At 42.2% G+C, this 26,921-nt stretch overlaps 1 protein-coding gene across 1 annotated transcript in view; it reads right to left on the minus strand.

Moving 5' to 3' along the window:
• LOC126335842 (brachyurin-like) overlaps positions 1-26,921 on the minus strand; it is a 52,185-nt gene that overhangs the window by 13,379 nt on the left and 11,885 nt on the right. The window contains exons 3-5 of the mRNA XM_049999311.1: positions 24,406-24,547; positions 18,405-18,583; positions 7,132-7,230 (exon numbers count right to left, since the gene is read on the minus strand). Of these exons, the coding sequence (XP_049855268.1) occupies positions 7,132-7,230; positions 18,405-18,583; positions 24,406-24,547 (420 nt within the window). The remainder of the gene's footprint in view (positions 1-7,131; positions 7,231-18,404; positions 18,584-24,405; positions 24,548-26,921) is intronic.

Here is a 26,921-nt window from a genome sequence, read left to right on the forward strand (position 1 = left end):
AGTGTGAAGCCAGTCAATTCTTAGCACGTTACTTTCGTGCACATCTGTGCAAAGTGGTTGCTGGAGGTTTCAGCAACAAATAAGCTACAGTAAATTAGACGTCTACCTCTCATAATGGAACATGGGGTCACAGGCTTTCCCACCCCCGTGTAGCAGGATTGGCGGCGCTCTGCGGCGTATCTCATGACAGGATCCACAGCTCTACAGCAGACGACCCTAACGATTTCCCATATTGACCCAATGCCATCGTCAATAATGGCGGCAGTGGGTACTGAATCATCAATATTGGACGGTGTATCGAGGGATAATTGTCACCTTTCTTCTTATACCAGATCGTGAGGTGTACGTAAAGTGTCGAAACTGAGATACAAGATGACTTAGACAAAATTTCCAGTTAGTGTGAGAAATAGCTGCTAGTCTTAAATGTGGAAAAATGTAACTTAATGCGGATGAGTAGGAAGAACAAACATGTAATGTTGGGATATTGTACTGCTAGTGGCCGGCCGATGTGGCTGAGCTGTTCTAGGCGCTTCAGTCTGGAACCGCGAGATTGCTACGGTCGCAGGTTCGAATCCTGCCTCGGGCATAGATGTGTGTGATGTCCTTAGGTTAGTTAGGTTTAAGTAGTTCTAAGTTCTAGGGGACTGATGACCACAGATGTTAAGTCCGATAGTGCTCAGAGCCATTTGAACCATTTGTACTACTAATGTCCAGCTTGACACAGTCAAGTCGTTTAAATATCTGGGAGTAACGCTGCAAAGCGATATGAGTACAACGAGCGTGTGAAAACTGTGGAAGGGAAGGGAAATGGTCAACTTCGGTTTATTACGAGAATCGTAGTGGTTCACCTGTAGAGGAGACCGCATACAGGACACTGGTGCGACCTGTTCTAGGAGACTGCTTCAGTGTCTGGGATCCAAACTAGGTCGGATTGAATTAAGCCATCGAAAGAGTTTGGAGGAAGACTGCTACATTTGTTACCGATGGGTTAGAACAAGACGTAAGTGTAACGGAGACGCTTCGGGAATGCAAATGGGAATCCGTTCAGGGAAGGCGGCGTTCTTTTCGGATACACTGTTGAGAAAATTTAGAGAACCGGAAGTTGAAACTGGCTGTCAAATGATTCTGCTCCAGCCAACATACATCGTGCTTAAGGACCACGAAGATAAGATACGAGGAATTAGGGCTGATGCGTATAGTCATTTTTCGCTCGCTCGATTTGTGAGTGTAACAGGAAGGGAAATGACGAGTGCTGGTACAGATTACCTTCTGCCACGCGCCTTACGATGGCTTGCGGAGTATCTATATACATGTAGACGTAGATGATGGTATTTGGAGAAGCTGTCATCCAAACATTTGGCTGCATGAACCATGCACTGTGCCACAAGTGTATCCGGCCGAGGTGGCCGAGTGGTTCTAGGCGCTACAGTCTGGAACCGCGAGACCACTACGGTCTCAGGTTCCAATCCTGCCTCGGGTATGGACGTGTGTGATGTCCTTAGGTTAGTTAGATTTAAGTAGTTCTAGGGGACTGATGACCCCCGACGTAAAGTCCCATAGTGCTCAGAGTCATTTGAACCATTTGAACCCGCAGTGTAGGCCAGTGAGTTCAGTATTATGCTGTGCGCGACATTTACTTGGGCTCCGTCGTAGTAATCGAAGGCACCGTGACAACTGTGCAGTACGTGAACATAACTGATGAACACCTGCTTCAATTCATGCTTGACTTTTTCCCTGGTGGTGATGGTATATTTCCGCAAGATAACTTTCCTTAATCACAACTGAAATTCGCTAGAAGATTTCTTGTACACACGGTATTTAAAATAAAAAGAATAAAAATCTTTAATCACACGACATATAAATATCAGTGTACAGGATTTCCATAATTACAGTTTTACATCTACATAGATACTCTGCAAATCACACTTAAGTGCCTGTCAGAGGATCCATCGAACCACCTTCTCTATTATTCTAATCTCGAATTGCACGCGGATAAAACGAACACCTACCTCTTTCCTTGCGAGCTCCGATTTCCCTTATTTTATGACGATGATTGTTTCTCCCTACGTATGTCGGCGTCAACAAAATATTTTCGCATTCGGAGCAGAAAGGTGGTGATTGAAATTTCGTTAAAAGATTTCGGCGCAACTAAAAACGTCCTTGTTTTAATGATGTCCACCCCAAATGCTGTATCATGTCAGTGACACTCTCCCCTGTATTTCAGGATTCTACAAAACGTGCTGTTCTTCTTTGAACTTTCTTGATGTACTTCGTTAATCCTGTGTGGTAAGAATCCGTGAACGTGCAGCAGTGCTCCGAAAGAGGACGGACAAGCGTAATATAGGTAGTCTCTTTGGTAACCTGTTACGTTTTCTGTTCTGCCAATAAAGAGCTGTCTTTGGTTTGCTTTCGCCACAACATTTCTATGTGTTCTTCCAATTCAAGTTGTACGTAACTTTAATTCGTACTTATTTCATTGAATTTACAACCTTTAGATTTGATTTATCGTGCAGCCGAAGTTTAACGGATTCCATTTAGCACTCATACCGATGAGCTCACACTTTTCATTATTTATAGTCAGTTTCAAAAGGTGTAGAAAGAGAGCCACTGCTGAGAATGACGTCTCCATACGAGCAGTGGAAACGTCATGGAGGAAAAAAGCTAACGAAAATTTGACCAAGAGACGGGGCTGTAAACGTCAGAATATGCGTACCAATAGACGCGAGACACACGGCTAATCGTAAGTTTATACGAAGTTGGTATCTCTTCTTTCGGACATGTTCGAAAGCGCCAGCTCGTATAAAGCCATAGTAAAATATTTACAACATTCATCATTTCGTAAATGGTTTAAGATATGGAAATGAGATTTTGGCAAAGAGGAGACTGTTTTGGCTTGTGGTTATTATGCAAAGCTTCATAATCTACCGTGTTATTTCACTAGCTACAACCAATTTCGATGAAAGCATGTACTTTTTAAGGGCCATCGATAGTTGGCGAAATGTGAAATGTTATGGATTTTGGAGAACATCAGACATAACATGTTTATTTTGTACCAAGGATGTATTTTTTCGTAAGCTGCTACCCTTACTTTTCCTAAATTCCTCGCTTAACAAACTTAATAAACTACTCGCTCGCAATTGCGTCTGAACAACATATTAGCGAGGTGAGACTGTGTTTTGGCAAAAGAAACAAATTTTAACAATGTAGCAGAAAAAATGGTATGTTTTACTCAAAATTCACCACTCATGACGCTTCTCTGAAAGGTACAAATGGTTAACATGACACGTGAAACTAAAGCGCTTAATTTTCGGCGGAATTCTCTTTAAATAGTAACCAAAGCATGTGTGGGCGTGGAGGGGCCCCACTTAATATTTACAAAAAAGTGAGCATAGGCTTCAGTTCAGAACGGCACTTGCCCTCCAGTGCTCGGCATTTCCACTTGAACGCAACCCCCACCACTACCACTCTCCCTAAGCATGCTGAGCTGTCGGCGCGTCTACTGGCAATGGTATTTTGTGAGGACTTCACAATTGGTGTAATGCAAATGAAACCACTGCCGTCGCATTGCGATTCACCTGTCATTATCAGTTGACCCCATTTGTGTTAAGATGCTTACAGCATCATCCATTGGTTACTTTTTTCCCCATGACATACCCCTGTATCAATAATATACTGTACAAATTTGGCGTCATTCTCAGCAATAGTTTTTTTTTCTGCGGCGTTTTGGAAGTTGAACTTTAGCTCTAGACACCCTGTATTTTACTAAGGCCTTGAGCCCGAGAGATTAGTCAGATGATGCGTTATTTTCTTTGTGGAACTCATGTTTTAACGTCACTTGCCACTTATGTAGTCACGTACCTTCGTCTGATGGTGGTAGAAGTATATTGAATTTTTTGGTACTGCCTGCTTACGGCATAGTAAGCTAAAAATTAACTATCTCACTGTGTATAATTTCATAGTACCAGACGAAATACCTTATCCGAAAATCATTGTTGGATCACACATGTGCTTTTTATGATTTTCAGAGGCCATTTCAAAGGGTTCAAGCTGAATATTCCTTTGTGCTCTTGTTTTTATCATTCTGTTAACAGTGAAAGAACCTTTCTTCGTCAGAACCGAAGTTCGATTGCGTTAATTTCTACGCTCTTCAGTCTAAGAGTTATATTTAACTTTTCACTGTCGAGAGTCACTGAACAATGACGGCAGACAAGAAAATGCATTGTCCCGTTATTTGTTTGTTTGGCAATTTGGATGAATGTTGCTAATACTTTTCATCTTTTCAGATCACGGAAAGTTTCTCAGAAAAGGGCACTTTCTAATTATAATACTAAGTTTAGTTGCGTCAGTTCCACAATACACCGATCTCTTCTGAATCGCCATCATCAGGTTATCTGTAAGTAAATGGTACATAATGTTGTTACATTGTTTCTAATTTCTTAAGTAATTATTAAATGTATTTCATTACTATGCTTTCTTAAATCTGTCAGATGGTTTTGACATCCATGCAATGTCGGTTGTTCTGTAACTGTCTGTTAATTACATTCGATTGGTTTTAGAGTAGTCATAATGATTGGTTATCACTTCGTCTGACTTATTACTGCACGTAGCTGTCAGATAATGTTCTTAATTTCGGTATTTTCGTGACATCTACCCACAGTAACAAGTCAGATACGGTGATAACCAATCATTATTACTAAAATGACACAAAAACTAACAAGCAAGTAAGCAATGACAGAAACGCCGATAACGCTTGACTATCAGAAGTGTCAGACGTATTTGGAAATATATGGCAATGATATCCATTTAAAAATTAACTATGAAATTAAAAATAACTGATAATCTACTTTTGAGCTGGCTGAATAGGCACTTCTGAAAGCCAATAAATTGCACAAAAGAAAACCTTAAACAATGTCCTTACAAGACATATACTACGCATCGAGCCCAGAAGAATATAAATTTCTTAGAAAATGTATTAATATACACTATAAGAGAAAAAGAGGCTTAAAAACCATTTACATTTTTCGATGTCGTATTGATGGAGAATTGTTCGACTGTAGAATTTTCTCTTTCGAAACGCCACATTTGATACTGTCAGTTTCCAGCCGAGAATCCCTCTACAGTGATTTGAGGAGCATTGTGAGGAACTCACTTGACGTCTTCACCACCAAGTTCGGTTGATGTAAACCCCATGGAACACAAAAGTTACGCTCCCATCAACCATGTACTCATAACTTTTTGGGAAATACATGAGCTGTACGTAGATTGCTGGTGCCACACATATTCAGAAACCAACCAAGGACTTGTTAAGTCTACGCCACGCAAAATCACAGCTATATTGCGTTCCAAAATTGGAGCAACGCGCTGTTAAGGAGGTGCTCATAATGGTCATAATGTTTCACTTTCTACAAATGAGACAAATTGGGTTGTGCATAAGTTCATAGCGTTTCTCCGTAAGTTTAAATGGTGCAATAGATACATAAAATGATTTCAGTCATTAATTACGTGTTCTGCTTCACTGTCTAGAACGATATGCCTACTCTTGGGTAGCTTTTTGAGTCCTCGATTATAGAAATCACGTGGTTTCGAGGTGAAGAACTCGTCGAGTGATGTTCGGAGCGCATTTTCATCGAGCAAGTAAGCTCCTTGAGGATTGTTTGATACAGAGTGGAGAAGGTGGAAATCGGTGAGCGCAAGATCAGGTGCACAAGGTGTGTGCGGAATGACTTCGCAGCCCAACTCCCTACAGTGCCTTTTTTGTCGGTCTAATAGAATGCTGGCGAGCGTTGTAGCGGAGTTTCATCACTTCACTGTCTTCCTGATCGTTGTTCATGGACTGCGTCTGCAAGACGTTTCAGTCATTGACAATAAATGTCAGCAGTGACTGCATCTGGGGGAAGCAATTCGTAGTACACCACACTGTAGCTTCTCCACCAGATGCCTAACATTACCTTCTGGGGGTGCGAGCAGGTCTTTGTCTGAGGAGTTGCTCCTTTGTTTAGACACGACCATTCCTTTCTTCTCCTTGTGTTAGCATAAAGACGGCATTTCACGCGACAATACAGAATAGGGGTAGTCGGTGCTGCTGACGAGCCGATTGAAGACGAGCAAGCATAGGTGATTTTGGCTTAGAGCATGTGGTACCCATATACCCGATTTCTGAGCCTTCGCCATTGGTTTCAAATGACGCAGGATGGTGAAACGATCACAGTCCATACCATCATCCAGTGTATCTATGTGGATTAGCGCATTTAATCGATCTTCATCAAACCCCGAAGGTCTTCCTGAACGTGGAGCCTCACTAACGTCAAATGATCCTCCTTGAAACGGGAAAACTATTTTCTTGGCGTACTCTGTCGAATGGTATTATCCCCATAAGAGCGCTAATGTTTGTGTCTGCTGCCGCTGTTCTCACCCCTTTACTGAACTCAAAGAGAACAATATGTCGGAAATGTTCCGTTTTCTCCATGTGCACTCCATTTTCTAGCACCTACAGCTCCATTCAATAACTAAAAATGACAATATGTAAACACTATAAATAAACTCATTGTAAGCGGAATATTAACACGCAAATCGGAAACGCTACGGTCCTATGGACCAACCTAATACATCCTACAAGTAGCGATCACCTCTCAGTTGGAGTGCAAGCTCCTGCCGTTTCACTGTGAATTGGACGATTTATATGAAATGAATCTGTACATACGTCTATTTGTTTAGCTATTTACAAGAGTGCTGGTCCAAACTCCTCCTATGAATGTACTTTTATCATGAGACACACTGGAAGACATTTTCAAATCGTGAGAACAATACAGTTAGGCTTAGAGCTTCAGGAAGGTTGCTATTTGGTACTGAATAATGTTCAAAGAAATGCACAACACTTACAAGATATCATAGTTACCTTCGTCTGTTAAATTAGTTGTTTATAAAGTCGACGTCTGAAATATCAGACTTTGACCAATTTCAGGTAGAACACTGTCCTGTTTTAGTGTTTTAACCAAAGTTGGTAATTACAGTCTTTGAATTTATGAAAAAATAATTTTATCGAAGGCGACAATCACGTCTTTTAAAACAACTGTAGAAAAGTGTTGAATGGCAGAGTAGCGGCAGACATTGCAGCTGGCACTCAGTACTCACCGTTGCTTGTGAGGCCCCATCCAGAGACGATTGCGTCCCAGCCGGCGAAGCTCTCGCTGGCCTGTGCCTTCGACGGTAGCCTGATCGGTGTCACGTAATCTGCAGTGAAGAAACAAAGAAGTTGTCATTAGACTCTATTGTGCTTTGCTGCGAAAAACAGAGTGCATCAGTTTCGTGTATAAATTACAGGGACATAAACATTGAAATATATTTGGTAATTGTTTTTTGTGAAATTCAGTGGTCAACGTTTCTCAGCAGTCCCCTTTCTAACGTGACCTAGGGACTGATGTCCTTAGCAGTTAAGTCCCATAAGATTTCACACACATTTGAAGACTTTTTTCTAACGCACAAAGCCTATTTACTTCCTGCCGAGAAGTTAGCGTCTTGGACTATAACATGTGAGAAACAAGAGTTCGATTCGCACCACTCGTACTATGGATTTGTGGTCGGCGTGTGGGCTACGTGAAGCTGCACTCAACGTCACGAAGGCAACTGCACAGTCGAACCTTGTTGGCAGATTGAAACTGCGTGCCAGACCTGGACACGAATGCACCACTTTGCCTCTCGCGGACAGTCCTCATAGCGCCTGTCATGTCTAAGCATGAATCACGACCAACCCCCACAACTTCACTTCCACCAGTATTTCCGACTTGCATTTAAAACTTAACGAGGTGCTCTTACGTACCCGAATGGACTAGTACTCCTCAAATAAAGGGTATTTCGGAGAAATAGTATAGCCATGGCCTAGGATATTATTTCCAGAATGAATCGTTCACTCTGTAGCGGTGTGTACGGTGGCTGTAAACCTCAAAATTTCGGGTTCTGATGCAGTATACAGTTTTAATCTGCCATGATGTTTCAGAACAAAGTGCACTCCAATGCATAACGAAAGACTTATTCCGGGATTCATGGGATATTTGAAGAACTAGGGGCTTCTGCTTGGGGATGAGAATATTGCGGACCAGGAGGGCAACGAGCTGACCTCACACCCGTCGATGCAAATGCTCTACAAGTGCACAGATGAGCAAAAGTCAAGGGTGGAAGTCATTTTTGTATGGTGTATCACTGCCAAGTAGCATATCCTGATAAAATGCGTAGAAAGAACTGTTGCAATAAGATACATAAGTGTATTGTCAACAGAAAAGGTAAGATCCAGCTATTAACCAACAATCGGTATACAAAATTACTCTTTCTGATTGTGACAAATTTTACATTGGCCAGTCAGGCAGAGGCATATCAACTAGCCTGGCTGACCACGAACGAAGCTGGAGGTTGCAGAACTGCTGAGCATGTACTGAGTGAGGGTCACAACTACCAGATAGAGTCCCATGTCCTTCACTTAGAAAACAAAGTCCATCAACTCAACCTGCTGTAAGCCTTGGAAAATAACAAACATATAGCTCACAGTCCTCATCTAATCCTAAATTATAAGACACAGCTCAACACCTCTCCTCTCCTAAACTTCACATAATCATCTCTGTGTGGCATTACTTCCTACACTGTCTGCTCCTACATATTCCCATTTTCCAATATTGATTAAGTTCTTTTATTTTTTTTTGAAACTGTCTACGTCATCCATGTTGACTGTTAAGGCTTTCTTCAAAATGGTAACTGTTTAATCTTCCCATATTTAATACCTCTTGCAGTTGTCCCATTAAATATTGTTTTTATTTTACTTGGTTCATTTATTTAAAGCAAACTGTTACATAGTCAGAGTTTTGAGTGTAATGTTAATGTTTCTCCTGTTTCCTCCTTTTGTATTTGTGTATTGCTCAGCTATTTTTTTTCCTTTTAAAATGCAGTGCCACCACACTCTCAAAGATTGCATTAACAGATTGACAGTATGTTCCCTCACATTCCTCCATTTTCCTGCATTTATTCGTTTCTGTTTATCTTATTGATGTTGCTTAAGTTGTTTATATATTCTGGAGCTAGCTACACTGATAATTCTTTCTTATCTTAATTGCTTTGTGTACCACTCTCCATGTGGGGTGTAAACCCCCTGAAGTAGGCTTGTCAAGTACTAATTTTATTTTATTAATTCTGTTTATTGACAGAAACTGTTATGTTGGCATATTTTCCTACTTTGTGTTAAAGTTTTTTCCATGTCTACAACGTTTTTATTTCTATTTGTTTACAGTTCAAATGTTTTACTTTTTATATTGCATAACCATCAAGCTGTCGAAGATGTCACTTACTGTATGTTACTGCTCCAATTTAGACGTGTAACTTCTCTTCCAATGTTCTTTACAAACACTGTAACTTCTTTGGTGACTGTTCTCAGTAAATGAATGAAGATGGCCCTGCAAGCCAAAAACCGGTTAACACAATAAAAGTAATATTGTAGAACAAAAGCGAAGTAGTGCTTTTCATTTATTACTATCTGAAAGAAATACGCAATGAGAGGAACAAATATTACATTTGTATTCCAAAACAATAATTTCACTGATGCCATCGCGACTCATGACGGAGCCCTGGATATTTAAAAAGGGGGAACATCATTATTAATAGCGTGTGTGATCATCGATGGCAGCAGTGCGTGCTCCTCAACGTGCTCGCATGCTGGCCACAAGGTTGGTAAGGGGGTCTCGTGACCGGGCGTTCCGTTTCTCCATCTGCGCGACTGACAACGGCTGGATTGTCGTTCGTGCATGTGGACATGCTGCAAAGTGTCTCCCCTATGTATGCCACACGTGCTTGAGGGAAACGGTCAGGCCATTCCAGTCAGCGAGTAACTTCTCGTTCTGAGAGCTCCTCAACCTGCGTAGCACGACACGGTCGCACGCTGTCATCCATAAAAATGAATTCAAGGCAGACTGCACTCCTGAAAATACGGACATGAGGATGGGGTACAGGGTCACAATAAAGTGAACTGGTGAATGTACAGTGTTGAAAGATTTGGAGGTCAGTACCCCCACGCAACATTATGCATCTCCACACCGTTAACACCTGTACCACCAAAACGATCATGATCGACAGTGATGAGATGGCCGCGGTGGCCGTGCGGTTCTAGGAGCTTCAGTCCGGAACCGCGAGATTGCTACGGTCGCAGGTTCGAATTCTGCCTCGGGCGTTGATGTGTGTGATGTCCTTAGGTTAGTTAGGTTTAAGTAGTACTAAGTTCTAGCGGACTGATTACCTCAGATGGTAAGTCCCATAGTGCTCAGAGCCATTTGAATTTGACAGTGATGAACGTATCCTCATTTATTGCAGGCAGGAGCAATTTACTGCATCACCTCCACGTGGACCAACGACCGCACGGCAGTTGTCAACCGTAGTGGTTGAGGAAAAGTAACGCCTTGCCAGAGGAACCTCTTACCAACCTTACGACTAGCGTGAGAGCACGCTGCAGACATTCATTTCTGCCCTTGGTGATCACACACATTATTAAGAACCATGCCTCGCCTTTTGTAATTTACAAGGCACTATCACGAACCGCGGTAGATCAGTGAAACTATTGTCTTAGAATGAAAGTGTAATTACTGTTCGTTTCATTGCTTACTTCTTTCAGATACCTTACACACCATATTTTAGCAGTTCTTTCTATGCGCTGTCCACATTTGCTCAAGCAATGTTATTTGGCAATGACATGTCATGCGAAAGTTACTTGCGTCTGCCCACTGGTGTACGTCATTGTTCACAGGTGGTGACACATCAGTGAATCACGAAATCGTTACTATTGTTATTACTATTATAATGTTTGCTCCCTCCCCCAATTATTTCCTTAGTCAAAAAACGTGTACTGGTACGTGACTCGAGGCCAATGACAGGGTCTTCGAAGATGATTGCTCTTGACGTTCACCTGCATCGACCAAAATGTAGCAGACTGACGAATTCCAATTAGTCGTCTGAGCTTGATGTCACGTATACCGGAAGATCAAAAAGTCAGTATAAATTTGAAAACTGAATAAATCACGGATTAGTGTAGATAGAGAGGTACAAATTGACGCACATCCTTTGAATGACATGGGGTTTTATTAGAACCAAAAAAATACAAAAGTTCAAAAATATTCGGCAGATGGCGCTTCATCTGATCAGAATAGCAATAATTAGCATAACAAAACAGATAACAAAGTTGATGTTCTTTACAGGAAATGCTCAATATGTCCACCATCATTCCTCAACAATAGCTGTAGTCGAGGAATAATGTTGTGAACAACACTGTAAAGCATGGCCAACCGCTGTGGCCACGCGGTTCTAGGCGCTGCTGTCCGGAGTCGAGCAACTGCTGCGGTCGCAGGTTCGAATCCTGCCTCGGGCAAGGATGTGTGTGATGTCCTTAGGTTAGTTAGGTTTATGTTGTTGTTGTGGTCTTCAGTCCTGAGACTGGTTTGATGCAGCTCTCCATGCTACTCTATCCTGTGAAAGCTTCTTCATCTCCCAGTACCTACTGCAACCTACATCCTTCTGAATCTGCTTAGTATACTCATCTCTCGGTCTCCCTCTACGATTTTTACCCTCCACACTGCCCTCCAATGCTAAATTTGTGATCCCTTGATGCCTCAAAACATGTCCTACCAACCGATCCCTTCTTCTAGTCAAGTTGTGCCACAAACTTCTCTTCTCCCCAATCCTATTCAATACCTCCTCATTAGTTACGTGATCTATCCACCTTATCTTCAGTATTCTTCTGTAGCACCACATTTCGAAAGCTTCTATTCTCTTCGTGCCCAAACAGTTAGGTTTAAGTAGTTCTAATTTCTCGGGGACTGATGACCACAGACGTTAAGTCCCATAGTGCTCAGAGCCATTTGAACCTTTTTTTTTTTTTTTTTTTTTTTTTTTTTTTTTTTTTTTTTTTTTTTTAAAGCGTGTCCGGAGTAATGGTGAGGCACGGACTGAGGTCTGGGGACCTGGGAGGTCAAGCATGACGAAAGTGGCGGCTGAGCACAGGATCATCACCAACCGACGCGCGCAAGAGATCTTTCACGCATCTGGCAATATGGGGTGATTTTTTTTGTTCTAATAAAACCCCATGTCATTCCAAGCATGTGTGTCAATTTTTACCTCTCTATCTACATTATTCTCTGGTTTATTAAGTTTTCAAATTTATACTGACTTTTTTATCACCCGGTATAAAAATGAGAGGGAAGGTATCATCTGTCTATAATAGAAACAGAATCATCTTTATTATCATAAACATGCACATATAAATTACCCTCTGAGACAAGCAAACGAACATTTCAAAAACAGACAAGGGATTGTAACTGTGAAATCTAACTTTGGTACATGTTAATGAGTACGATAAAAACATGATTATGAGAATAAATAGTCGATATAGTCAATGATTGAAAGAGTGGTTATTAGTTTAGAGAATGAACACGGAATGACAAATACTAACACCAGTAAGATCGGTTATGTGCTTCATGGAAGCAACGAAATGGCTGCGAAATGTTAAAACTGCGCAGTTAGTCACTGATGGTAATTAACTAAGGTCGTGCCCCTACCGTATTGGCGAAAATTCTTACTACACTCATGTAGTGCGAAGGTGGAAGGCAGTGACAGTAACGACTGGGAATTCTGTCGAGCTCACTCTGTGTACTCACTACTAAAGTGAAGGCATCCTTCTATACTACAGCTAGTCTCCTCTGGCAGCAAATCATAACTCTTTGATCAGTGGCCTATAATTGTTCCCTGACTTAACACTCTGAAACTTAGTTGTTTCCGGCAAAATAGGAATCTCGCTGACGTATAGCAGCAGACTTTCCGAGGTCTGACCTTGTTATTATTAACCAATGATGTTGTGGTGTGATGGGGAAGGCAGAAAAACTCTCCCACTCTATGGCAAAGTTCTGAAGTTGATGAACTAAAAGGCATACGAGAAGACAAACACGAGAAATCGTGCTCTCAACAGAAATAAACACTATGTGGCAGTCAGAAAGCCTGTTACAATGATGTAAAACGAACGTTCTTCCGTGGCATGGCTGCCACGGCAAATGGTGATTGTCATGCTGAACCACCCCTGAAAAGCTGGACTTGGCTTAGATTTTTATTTGTCTTATAAGGATTCTTCGCTGTTTCTCGAACAATACTGCTTTTTGGTAAATAAAGCGAATTCCACTTTCGACTGCCTGCACTGAAAGTCAACCCTCAGCGCGGAATACATTTCTCCTAGCGGCCTTGAGTGAAGTTCTATGTTGCCCCATCTTTCAGGTATACAGAAAAAATATCAAAGACCTCATCATAATAAAAGAAAGGAAGAGAAGAAGCAATTGACTGGGCAGTCACTGGTAGTACTAAATACTGTCTACAGTTACATGAGGCACAAGATGTCTACTATATTGACCAAAGGGGATGGCATATAACATCATGAAATATGTTCTGTGACTGTTTTGGGGGAAAAGTGCCATGTAACAATTGACCGTATGTTAATCTCTTACTTCTCTTTACACTGATCACTGCCATCTATTTTCTGCTGTCTCCCTTACCACGTATAAACAGTTGTACATAAATAGTTTACTGTTATAAATACATACTACGTACCAACATGTGATTATTTTCGTGGCCTTGTCGTGGCATGAAATACCATCTTACAGTGCATGTGTTTTTCAGATGTACTCTATAATGTCTGCTAGACATGTATATATGCATTCATATTTATCAGTTCATTGCGCAGCTGGAGTCTGATATTTCTTATATCCTGAGAAATGTTGTTGCTGTTGTGGTCTTCAGTCCTGAGACTGGTTTGATGCAGCTCTCCATGCAACTCTGTCCTATTCAAGCTTCTTCATCTCCCAGTACCTACTGCAACCTACATCCTTCTGAATCTGCTTAGTGTATTCATCTCTTGGTCTCCCTCTACGATTTTTACCCTCCACGCTGCCCTCCAATGCTAAATTTGTGATACCTTGATGCCTCAAAACATATCCTACCAACCGATCCCTTCTTCTAGACAAGTTGTGCCACAAACTTCTCTTCTCCCCAATTCTGTTCAATATCTCCTCATTAGTTACATCTATCCACCTAATCTTCAGTATTCTTCTGTAGCACCACATTTCAAAAGCTTCTATTCTCTTCTTGTCCAAACTAGTTTCACTTCCATACATGGCTACACTCCGTACAAATACTTTCAGAAACGACTTCCTCATACATAAATCTATACTCGATGTTAACAAATTTCTCTTCTTCAGAAACGCTTTCCTTGCCATTGCCAGTATACATTTTATATCCTCTCTTCTTCGACCATCATCAGTTATTTTACTTCCTAAATAGCAAAACTCCTTTACTACTTTAAGTGTCTCATTTCTTAATCTAATTCCCTCAGCAACACCCGACTTAATTCGACTACATTCCATTATCCTCGTTTTGCTTTTGTTGATGTTCGTCTTATATCCTTCTTTCAAGACATTGTCCATTCCGTCCAACTGCTCTTCCAGGTCCTTTACTGTCTCTGACAGAATTACAATGTCATCGGCGAACCTCAAAGTTTTTATATCTTCTCCATGAATTTTAATACCTACTCCATATTTTTCTTTTGTTCCCTTTACTGCTTGCTCAATATACAGATTGAATAACATCGGGGAGAGCCTACAACCCTGTCTCACTCCTTTCCCACCCACTGCTTCCCTTTCATGCCCCTCGACTCTTATGACTGCCATCTGTTTTCTGTACAAATTTTAAATAGCCTTTCGCTCCCTGTATTTTACCCCTGCCACTTTCAGAATTTGAAAGAGAGTATTCCAGTCAACATTGCCAAAAGCTTTCTCCAAGTCTACAAATGCTAGAAACGTAGGTTTGCTTTTTCTTAATCTTTCTTCTAAGATAAGTCGTAAGGTCAGTATTTCCTCACGTGTTCCAACATTTCTACGGAATCCAAACTGATCCCCCCCGAGGTCAGCATCTACCAGTTTTTCCATTCGGCTGTAAAGAATTCGCGTTAGTATTTTGCAGCTGTGACTTATTAAACTGATAGTTTCATATCTGTCAGCACCTGCTTTCTTTGGGATTGGAATTATTATATTCTTCTTGAAGTCTGAGGGTATTTCGCCTGTCTCATACATCTTGCTCACCAGATGGTAGAGTTTTGTCATGATTGGCTCTCCCAAGGCTGTCAGTAGCTCTAATGAAATGTTGTCTACTCCCGGGGCCTTGTTTCGACTCAGGTCTTTCAGTGCTCTGTCAAACTCTTCACGCAGTACCTTATCTCCCATTTCGTCTTCATCTACATCCTCTTCCATTTCCATAATATTGTCCTCAAGTACATCGCCCTTGTATAAACCCACTATATAGTCCATTCACCTTTCTGCCTCCCCTTCTTTGCTTAGAACTAGGTTACCATGTGAGCTATTGATATTCATACAAGTAGATCTCTTCTCTCCAAAGGTCCCTTTAATTTTCCTGTAGGCTGTATCTATCTTACCCCTAGTGAGATAAGCTTCTATATCCTTACATTTGTCCTCTAGCCATCCCTGTTTAGCCATTTTGCACTTCCTGTCGATCTCATTTTTGAGATGTTTGTATTCCTTATTGCCTGCTTCATTTATTGCATTTTTTTTATTTTCTCCTTTCATCAATTAAATTCAATATTTCTTCTGTTACCCAAGGATTTCTAGCAGCCCTCGTCGTTTTACCTACTTTATCCTCTGCTGCCTTCACTACTTCATCCCTCAGAGCTACCCATTCGTCTTCTACTGTCTTTCTTTCCCCCATTCCTGTCAATTGTTCCCTTATGCTCTCCTTGAAAATCTGTACAACATCTGGTTCCTTCATCTTATCTAGATCTCATGTCCTTAAATTCCCACCTTTTGCAGTTTCTTCAGTTTTAATCTACAGGTCATAGCCAATAGATTGTGGTCAGAGTCCACATCTGCCCCTGGAAATGTCCTACAATTTAAAACCTGATTCCTAAATCTCTGTCTTACCATTATATAATGTATCTGATACCTTTTAGTATCTCCAGGATTTTTCCACGTATACAACCTTCTTTTATGATTCCTGAACCAAGTGTTAGCTATGATTAAGTTATGCTCTGTGCAAAATTCTACCAGACGGCTTCCTCTTTCATTTCTTAGCCCCAATCCATATTCACCCACTATGTTTCCTTCTTTCCCTTTTCCTACTGACGAATTAAAGTCACCCATGACTAATAAATTTTCGTCTCCCTTCACTACCTGAATAATTTCTTTTATCTCATCATACATTTAATCAATTTCTTCGTCATCTGCAGAGCTAGTTGGCATATAAACTTGTACTACTGTAGTAGGCATGGGTTTTGTGTCTATCTTGGCGACAATAATGTGTTCACTATGCTGTTCGTAGTAGCTTAGCCGCACTCCAATTTTTTTTATTAATTATTAAACCTACTCCTGCATTACCCCTATTTGATTTTGTATTTATAACCCTGTATTCACCTGACCAAAAGTCTTGTTCCTCCTGCCACCGAACTTCACTATCCATTTTCCTTTTTAAATTTTCTAACCTCTCTGCCCGATTAAGGGATCTGACATTCCACGCTCCGATCCGTAAAACGCCAGTTTTCTTTCTCCTGATAACGACGTCCTCTTGAGTAGTCCTCGCCCGGAGATCCGAATGGGGGACTATTTTACCTCCGGAATATTTTACCCAAGAAGACGCCATCATCATTAAATCATACAGTAAAGCTGCATGTCCTCGGGAAAAATTACGGCTGTAGTTTTCCCTTGCTTTCAGCCGTTCGCAGTTCCAGCACAGCAAGGCCGTTTTGGTTAATGTTGCAAGGTCAGATCAGTCAATCATCCAGACTGTTGCCCGTGCAACTACTGAAAAGGCTGCTGCCCCTCTTCAGGAACCACATGTTTGTCTGGCCTCTCAACACATACCCCTCCGTTGTGGTTGCACCTACGGTACGGCCATCTGAATCGCTGAGGCGCGCAAGCCTCCCCACCAACGGCAAGGGCCATGGATCATGGGGGGGATCCTGAGAAAGGCGCTTTAAATTGTGAATCTAGGAATATACTACTACTCCCAATGCACAAATGCAGTAGGTATCGTGAGGAAAAGATTAGAATAATAACAACATGCACAGAGGCATTTAACATTTATTCTTCCCGAAGTCCTTACTTGGATAGATCGTGAAGAAACTAACAAATGGTACAATGGGAAGTATCCTTTGCCAGGCTCTTCACAGTGATTTCCAGAGTACGGATGTGGATGAAGATGTATGCCTCTAGTAAGAAGCTGTGAAGGTTCTCGTTCACCAACATGCACAGAGGCATTTAACATTTATTCTTCCCGAAGTCCTTACTTGGATAGATCGTGAAGAAACTAACAAATGGTACAATGGGAAGTATCCTTTGCCAGGCTCTTCACAGTGATTTCCAGAGTACGGATGTGGATGAAGATGTATGCCTCTAGTAAGAAGCTGTGAAGGTTCTCGTTCACTTGTGAAATATGCGTTAAGGCAAAAACAATGATACACCACGAAGGAGTTATTCGAATGGTACGGAAATCCGTAGATGTGATGGACATGTGCGGCCATCACATGATTACATCACATGAAAAACTGGACGATTTATTCAAGGGAAAGAGTTTCACTAATTGAGCAAGTCATTAAAGTACTGGTTGACCTCTGGCACTTGTGCTAGCAGTTATTCGATGTGGCACTGATTGAAATTCTTTGGTGTCCTCCTGAGGGATCTCTGTGCCAAATTCTGTCCAATAGGTGCGTTGTGTCTTCGAAATCCAGAGCTGGTTGGTTGGCTTGGCCTATAATGTTTCGAAAGTTCTCAATTAGGGAGACCTTTCTGGCTAATGCGCTGCTTTCTGGGCTCGGGTAGGGGCGCCGGCCCCAGGTCGAATCAGCCCAGCAGATTAACGATGTGGGCCAGGGCGCCGGCCAGCCTGGATGTGGTTTTTAGTCGGTTTTCCACATCCTTCTAGATGAATACTGGGCTGGTCTCCACGTCTCGCCTCAGTTACCCGATTCGCAGACATCTGAACACTTTTGCACTATTCCATGGATTACACTGGACGCAGGCAGCTGAGGTACACTGCGTATGGGGTGGCGGCAGGAAGGGCATCCAGCAACCCCTTAACATTAACATTGCAAAATCCGTTCCTAAGCACGCCGACCCTGCCCAACCGCTGGATAAGGGCGCAAGCGATAGATAGATAGCTAGATAGAGTGAATTTCAGTACAGGGAAGTCCAACCAAACCTTCGATACTCAATATCACTCGTAGGTACATTTTAATTTCGTTGTGTCCTAGGGCAGTGCCTCGAGGCTTGGCAACTAACGCTTTGCGATGATTCCACATAATGCAACTGCATCGTCAACAGGTGCGTCCGTGTACTCACCCGTGATGGTGATGGGCTGCGACCATCTGACGAGGCCGACGTCATAGAAAGCAGCGTTGTCGTCCGGCGTGTAGAAGCCGCTGTGCCTGACCGTGTCTGTCGTCGCGAACGACTGGCTGTTGTCTCCTGAGGTGGGACGCGAGTACGTCGAGCCCAGCAGCACCGTGAAGTAGCTGCCCCTGCAAGGTGGCATCGTCAGAACACGCACGCTGCTCTCCGCGGGATTACGAGCCACTAATTATGTGTTTGTTTATGCTTGTAATGGAACAGCTCCACTTTACTCGACGTGCCATCATAAGACGCGTGACGGAGTGAACGTACGAGGACTAATCATAAAGGTGAAACATCACTTGGAAAAAAATTGTTACATAATTAATACTTGTTTGTTAGCCGGTATATGTCTGCAGTCGTGATACAGATTGAAACCCCGTGCCTGTAGTACGACTTCTACGACCTTCTGTACTGACCTGACACAGCTCTGTCATTTCCTCTGATGTCGAAAACTGCACGGTACTTCGCTTTATCAATGGGCTTCGTCATTTAGTTGTGGGCTCTCTAGCGGTGTTCCACGGTGCTGTGGCACAGAGACTTACTTGTGTTTCGTACAAAAAATTGAATACGTAACTTTTTTCGGGATGGTAATTAAAACTTAATATTAATCCTCGTACTGTACAATAACATTTGCACCTCATACTCCATTCATGAATTTTATGTAGGTAAAGATGATCCGTACCCCTCTGTTCAAAAATGGCTCTGGCCACTATGGGACTTAACATCTGAGGTCATCAGTCCCCTAGAATTTAGAACTACTTAAACCTAACTAACCGAAGGACACCACACACATCCACGTCCGAGGCAGGATTCGAACCTGCGACCTTAGCGGTCGCCGGCCACGGCGGCCGGCGCACCCCTCTGTATGGACCCAAAATTCTCTACTCGTAATTTCATGTCTATTGTGCGAAACGTACACGCTGTAACAAAATGACACCGACAATTATCGGTGGAGTACAAGGGATATTATGAGTAACAAATTAAGGATATGAACCGATGTCCAGAAACTTCGCCTAACGACGCTACGGAGCGATGAGGTTTTAAGGATTAACATCTGCCTCTAGGCCACCCCTAACGCAGTACTGTTGCGACGGACATGGACACGTTAAATGTCATTTAACGATATGGATAATTTTAGGATAACATGGCATAATATTTGTACGTACTTTGATCGTGGCACACGGACCTTATTCCAGTCCAAATTCTCATTCATCATACACTGTAGGCATCACGCTTTTGTGTAGCTCCAGTAATACATGAGAAAAAAAGAGCTTTTTAAGCAACACGTTGTACTCCCTATTATAGGTGTTGAAAGGATTCCTCACTCTTTTAGACGTAATATCGTTAACTGTGCTACAGACGAATGTTGAAAATTAGATGTACTGATATGGTAAGGAATGAAGAGGATCTCCGTGGAATCGGCGAAGAAAAGAATATGTGGCAAAAACATTGACGAAAAGAAGAGAAAAGATGATAAGACATCTTCTGAGACATTAGGGAATAATTTGCATGGTACCAACGCGAGCCGTAGAGGGTAAAACTGTAGAGGAAGGCAGAGATTGAAAATAAATGAAGAATGGATTGCTACTCTGAGATGAAAAGGCTGGCACAGGAGAAGAATTCGTGGCTGGCCGCATCAACGGATCTAGCTAAATAGTGTAGTGTACAATGAAAAAGAATAGTATGCAAACGCAAAAGATACCCCGAAAAATGTGATTACTCCACTTTTACTGTGATACAGAAACGAACTGCGCCATGACGGAATAGTGTAGATGGAGATACTAAAGTGAACGTCAATGCTGTTGCCGAAGTCCTGTTTCATTGTTCTTTCTTCAGTCCCATTTCTGTTGTCCTCCAAGTGTCCTGATACTATCCTTCAAAAGCCTCCATCCTTCAAAAGCGAAGCACAGCGCCCCCCTATCATCTCGAAGTTACCTCCGCGGTACAAACAGTGTTGGACAAAAATATGGAAATACAAGCTTCAACACATTTTTAGATGATAGCCAAACCTACAGGCTGCGCTGTTGCATTTGACCAGAAACGGCACACTGTGCAATGTTCTCAGTACTTGGCAAGTGTCAGTCATGGTCAGAACAGTGTGTGCGTGGTTGTAGCTGCATTATGCCGGAGCTAAGTGATTTAGAACGTCGGCAAATTGTTGGTTATCGTATCGTGTCCCAATTTTGCCTGAGCTTAACAAGCATTGGCGTAGTATAAATCTAGGGGACGATGAAAAGAGCATACCCTTCTTTGTAACCTGATGAAATCGTTCAGTAATTGATACTGTATACACTGTTGAACTTTTGCACAGTAGTTTCGGAGAGAGCAACTGGTGATGTACTCGTGTGAGACTTGAACGCCATTGTTGGAAAATGAATAGAAGGAGGGTTTACGGAAGAATGAGGGGCGAGAGAGGAGAAAAACTATTTGAACTCTGCAATAAATTTCAGATGTTAATAGCAAATAAATCTGTTCAAAAACCACAAGAGCAGGAGGTATACTTGGAAAAGACCAAGAGACACGGGAAGTTTCCTGCGCTCGTGGTCAGACAGAGATTTCGAAATCAGTTACTGGATTTTAAGGCATACCCATGTTCGGCTATGGACTCAGATCACAATTTAGTAATGATCAAGACTGCAGTGATACAAAATTGTACAGAAGTTCAGTATAACATGAAGTGGGATACTAAAGTACTGAGGAATGATGAGATGCGTTTCAAGTTCGCTAATGACGTGGATATGCAATGAGTAATATCATTGTAGGCAGTCCAGTTGAAGAGAAGTGGACATCTCTATAAAGGACACTCACAGACTTTGGACAGTCAGACATATGCATAGCAAAGGTAACTCCGAAGGAACTTTGGATAACAGAGGAAGTACTTCAGACCATCGACGACCGCACAAAGTACAAAAATGTTGAGGGAAAGACAGCGATACACCAATATAAAACACTTAGGAATGAAATGCAGGGCAGCCAAGGCGAAATGGCTACCAAAAATGAGAAGTAATTAAAAAGAAACAATCGTCTGAAGGACTTACTCAACATATAAAAAAGTTAAAACAACCTTCCATGAGATTAGAAGCATGGGTAGTAACATTAAGGGTGCAGTGGGAATTCCAATGTAAAATCCAAAGGAGAGAGTGGATAGATGGAAAGAGTGCATTGGAGGCCTCTATGAGGGGAGGGCGAAGCTGATGACGTGATAGAAGAAACTGGAGTCGAGAAGGAAGACATAGGGGATCCAATATTACAGACGGAAGCTAAAATAGCTCTGGAAGACCTGAAGTCAAGAAGGGGTAGATAGAGTATCATCGGAATTTCTAAAAATACTTAGGGAGATGGCAGCCAAACGACTATTCAAGTTTGTGTAGAATCTATGAGACCGGTAACGTACCATCAGACTCTCGAAAAAATATCACCCACCCAATTCCAAAGACAGCAAAAGCAGATAGGGGCGAAAACTACCGCACAATCAGCTTAGCATCTCTTGTACTGAAGCTGCTGACAACAACAGTATACAGAAGAGTGGCAAAGAAAAATGAGGTTCTGTTGGATGGCAATCAGTTTGGGTTTAAGAAAGATAAAGGAGCCAGAGAGGCAGTTTTCACTTGGCGCTCGATAATGGAACTAACACTGAAACGAAGTCAAGATACGGTCATAGCATTTGCCGATCTAGAAAAAGCGGTAGGCTATGTTAAATAGTGCGAGATATTCGAAATTTAGAGAAAATAGGAGAGAAATGCATGGAAAGATGAGTGATGTATATTATGTACGAGAACCAAGAGTGAACAATACGACTGAATGACCAAGAAATGAGTCCTCAGATTAAAAAGGGTGTAAGACAGGGATGCAGCCTTTCGCGCCTAGTGTTATATCTGTAGGATTATAAAGCAATGACGGAAATGAAAGAGCGGTCCATGAATTCTGTTAAAATTCATGATGAAAGAATATCAGTGATAAAATTCGCTGATGCCATTTCTATCCTTGGTGAAAGTGAAAAAGAAATACAGAAAAATACAGAATCTGTGTGTAACGCCGGAAATGCATATCCTCCTATTTCCATCAATTGTACTATCAATTTTTTCCTTATTTTGTTACCTGAAGATATGACATTTCTATATATATATATATATATATATATATATATATATATATATATATATATATATATATAATTGGTTTGTTATGTAAACACTATTTGTATTTTTATGCTGGGTCTTGCCTAGAGAAAACTATGCTGTCAACCGATTACATGGATAGGTCGTGTGGAGAACCAAAATGTTTAGGATCTTTGGTAGTGTTAACCTTGCCGCGTCGAGCGCGGGCAGAGCGGAGTCTGGCTGGAGTAGGGCGGTGGAGCAGGTGTGTTGAGTGACGCTCCAGGGAGTTGCCGCGCTTCCGGGGTTTGGCAGCATGTAATTGCGCTCAACTTGATAGTTTCTGGCACGGCCTCGCGGACGGGAAACATTGGCAGGCACACATCAAGAGCCCGTTTCGCCTGGTGACCGTGTCGAGAAGAAGGCGCGCCAACATCCAGCTTCTGCTACAGCTACGTCCGACAATGAGTGACTGTCACCACCTCCTCGCCCGACGACTTCAAACCTTCAATCAACCAACGAGGAAGACTGAAAGAACATACAGTTTTAGAACTGTATGGCAGACCTCAGCGTTTCAAACTATTCCATTAGCATCACTAAAATGCAGCAACTTAGCATGAACGTTTGTTGCTCATTGTCCCAATTGCATTACCAAGCAGGTTCCCTTCCTTTTCAGTTATGAACTCGAGTGTCGTTGAAATTCAAACGCCAGCATTAAAGTAATATCATTCGACATCACTGCCTTAATTTCAAAGTTAAGTTAAAGTATCCATAGCTGGCTACAATATTTAGATTACTCAAGCCCAAATTAAGAGTGCGAGTTTTGTTACCATATTTTAAGTTACTTGTGACAGCATCTCAGCTTGGTACGTACTAAATTTTACTATTGTTAATTGTTCAGAATCATTTAATTCAAGTTCAAAGTTAAATCTCTTATTTCTAAATTGCGTAGATTCAGGTAGCTTTTGAAATGATTGTTGAGGTAGCCCAAGACTAACCTTATTCTATTGAATATCGTAGTGCTTCAGAAACAAAGTTCACTATTAATTTCAGTCACTAAATTATCTTTCAATTTTCCGGTTTTATTAATTCTTTTGGAAAATGAAATCAGAGTGTAGTGAAATTTATTACTTCTGACAAACATTCAGTTTTCACACAACACGTGTCAACCTTCAGTTGCCACGCTTTTAGCGCTAATTATATGTGCAATAACCTTTCTTTTTCAATTATTATAGTAGTTGTCCATGAGACTGGCGACCGTACTTTTCCCCAAATCTCAAATATCTTATTAACGCTAGTTAATTGTTAGCCTAACGACCGCACATTTACTTTCTTTATTAACTTTATCCATTTTCAAAATTATTTTCCACCAGTTGCATTTGCATTTTTCCTTTCATTCAGATGTAACCCTTTCCTCCTTCTTTACTGACAGATTAACTTCGGTGACGATTGCTTTTCCCAAATTTCCATTAGGTACACGCGGTTTAATTGTTACTGTTATTAAGGACGACAAGTGAGGGGGAGGTTACGTGTGGAATGGAAATAACAGCCTAATGAGTGCGGAAAATGGATTGAGAGTAAACTGGAGGAAGACGAATGTAGTGAGAAGCAGTGAAAATGAGAATAGCGAAACACTTTACATCAAAATTGGTCACGAAGTAGATGAAAGTAAGGAATTCTTCGAAGCAAAGTAAGCCCCGACGGACGAAGCAAGGAGGATATACAAAGCAAAGTGGTCATACGTGGCCAAGAGAAGTCTGCCGGTATGAGACACAGGCCCTAATTTGAGTATAAAATTTCTGAGAATATTCATGAGTAAAATATAAAAAATAAAGAAAAATGTGTGTACTTACGCGTCGACGCAGTGCGCAGCGGTGAGGACGGCGGTGGTCGAGATGAGGGAGCCGCCGCAGAAGCCGGAGCCGTCGATCATGAGGCCCGCCTGGAAGGGGAACTGGCCCTCCGCAGCGTCGGAGCCTCCAACGATGCGACCCCCTGCAGGCAGGCCGAGTCTCAGTCTGGGCAAGGCAAGTGTCAGTGCAGTACACAGCACGCAGCCTGCCTGTGATACCTTGTAACTTGTCTGAAATGTACTAGCAGTGGCGAGTATGAGACACATCCAGCTGCATAACGGAATGACAACAGTGAAAAATTGTAGTGGTCCGGGAGACGAAAGCGGATTTCCCGCTTTACGCGAGCAGTCGCGGACGCTTTCACCTCAGCTACCCGACCACGGCTCATGGCTAGACCCAGCACATGTTCTAAAGAACATTGCTTCGAACTTCTTCACGACACAGGCGCTGCAATTTCGTACTGCTTGTTCTGCCAAGATATACGTTGCAGCCTGTAATGACTACAATGATGACGGAGCGTATCAAAATTTACCCAACCTTTCGGTCTTGTAAGAATTATGTGATAGGTTCATTGTCAACGAGTGGGTAGCATGGGAGTTTACTGATTTGTCACAATTAGTTAACTACACTACTGGCCATTAAAATTGCTACACAACGAAGATGACGTGCTACAGACGCGAAATTTAACCGACAGGAAGAAGATGCTGTGATATGCAAATGATTAGCTTTTCAGAGCATTCACACAAGGTCGACGCTGGTGGCGACACCTACAACATACTGACATGAGAAAAGTTTACAACCGATTTCTCATACACAAACACCAGTTGACAGACGTTGCCTGCTGAAACGTTGTTGCGATGCCTCGTGTAAGGAGGAGAAATGCGTACCATCACGTTTCCGACGTTGATCAATGTCGGATTGTAGCCTATCGAGATTGCGGTTTATCGTATCGGGACATTGCTGTTAGCGTTGGTCGAGATCCAATGCTGTTAGCAGAATATGGAATCGGTGGGTTAAGGAGGATAATATGGAACGCCGTGCTGGATCCCAACTGCCTCGTATCACTAGCAGTCGAGATGAGAGGCATCTTATCCGCACAGCTGTAACGGATCGTGTAGCCACGTCTCGATCCCTGAGTCAACAGATGGGGACGTTTGCAAGACAACAACCATCTTCACGAACAGTCTGACGACGTTTGCAGCAGCATGGACTGTCAGCTCGGAGACCATGGCTGCGGTTACCCTTGACGCTGCATCACAGACAGGAGCGGCTGCAACCGTGTACTTAAAGACGAACCTGGGAGCACGAATGGCAAACCGTCAGTTTTTGGGATGAATAGAGGTTGTGTTTACAGCATCATGATGGTGGCATCCGTGTTTGGCGACATCGCGGTTAACGCACACTGGAAGCGTGTATTCGTCATCGACATACTGGCGTATCACCCGGCGTGATGGCATGAGGTACCACTGGTTACACGTCTCGGTCACATCTTGTTCGCATTGACGGCACTTTTAACAGTGGACATTACATTTAAGGTGTGTTACGACCTATGGCTCTACCCTTCATTCAGTCCCTGCGAAACCCTACATTTCAGCAGGATAATGCACGACCGCATGTTGCAGGCCCTGTACGGGCCTTTCTGGATACAGAAAATGTTCGACTGCTGTCCTCTCCAGCACATTGTGAAGAAGATATAGTAGCAACAGTAATTGAGAGATTCATACCTCATAAATTGGTAAGAGATGGAACTGATCCCCCATGGTACACAAAACAGGTCCGAACGCTGTTGTAGAGGCAACGGAAAAAGCATACGAAGTTCAGAAGAACGCGAAATCCCGAAGATTGGCTAAAATTTGCAGACGCGCGAAATTTGGCACGGACTTCAATGCGAGATGCACACAACGAAATATTGTCTCGAAATTTGGTAGAAAATCCGAAGAAATTCTGGTCGTATGTAAAGTACACAAGCGGCAAGACGCAGTCAATACCTTCGCTGCGCAGTGTCGATGGTACTGTTACCGACGACTATGCCGCTAAAGCGGAGTTATTGAACGCAGTTTTCCGAAATTCCTTCACCAGGGAAGACGAATGGAATATTCCAGAATTTGAAACGCGAACAGCTGCTAGCATGAGTTTCTTAGAAGTAGATGCCTTAGGGGTTGCGAAGCAACTCAAATCGCTTGATACGGGCAAGTCTTCAGGTCCAGATTGTATACCGATTAGGTTCCCTTCAGATTACGCTGATACAATAGCTCCCTACTTAGCAATCATATACAACCGCTCGCTCACCGATAGATCTGTACCTACAGATTGGAAAATTGTGCAGGTCGCACCAGTGTTTAAGAAGGGTAGTAGGAATAATCCATCGAACTACAGACCTTTATCACTGACGTCGGTTTGCAGTAGGGTTTTGGAGCACATACTGTATTCATACATTATGAATCACCTCGTAGGGAACGATCTATTGATACGCAATCAGCATTGTTCCAGAAAACATCGTTCTTGTGCAACGCAGC

Source organism: Schistocerca gregaria, chromosome 2, assembly GCF_023897955.1.
Source record: "Schistocerca gregaria isolate iqSchGreg1 chromosome 2, iqSchGreg1.2, whole genome shotgun sequence".
Lineage (NCBI taxonomy): Eukaryota > Metazoa > Arthropoda > Insecta > Orthoptera > Acrididae > Schistocerca > Schistocerca gregaria.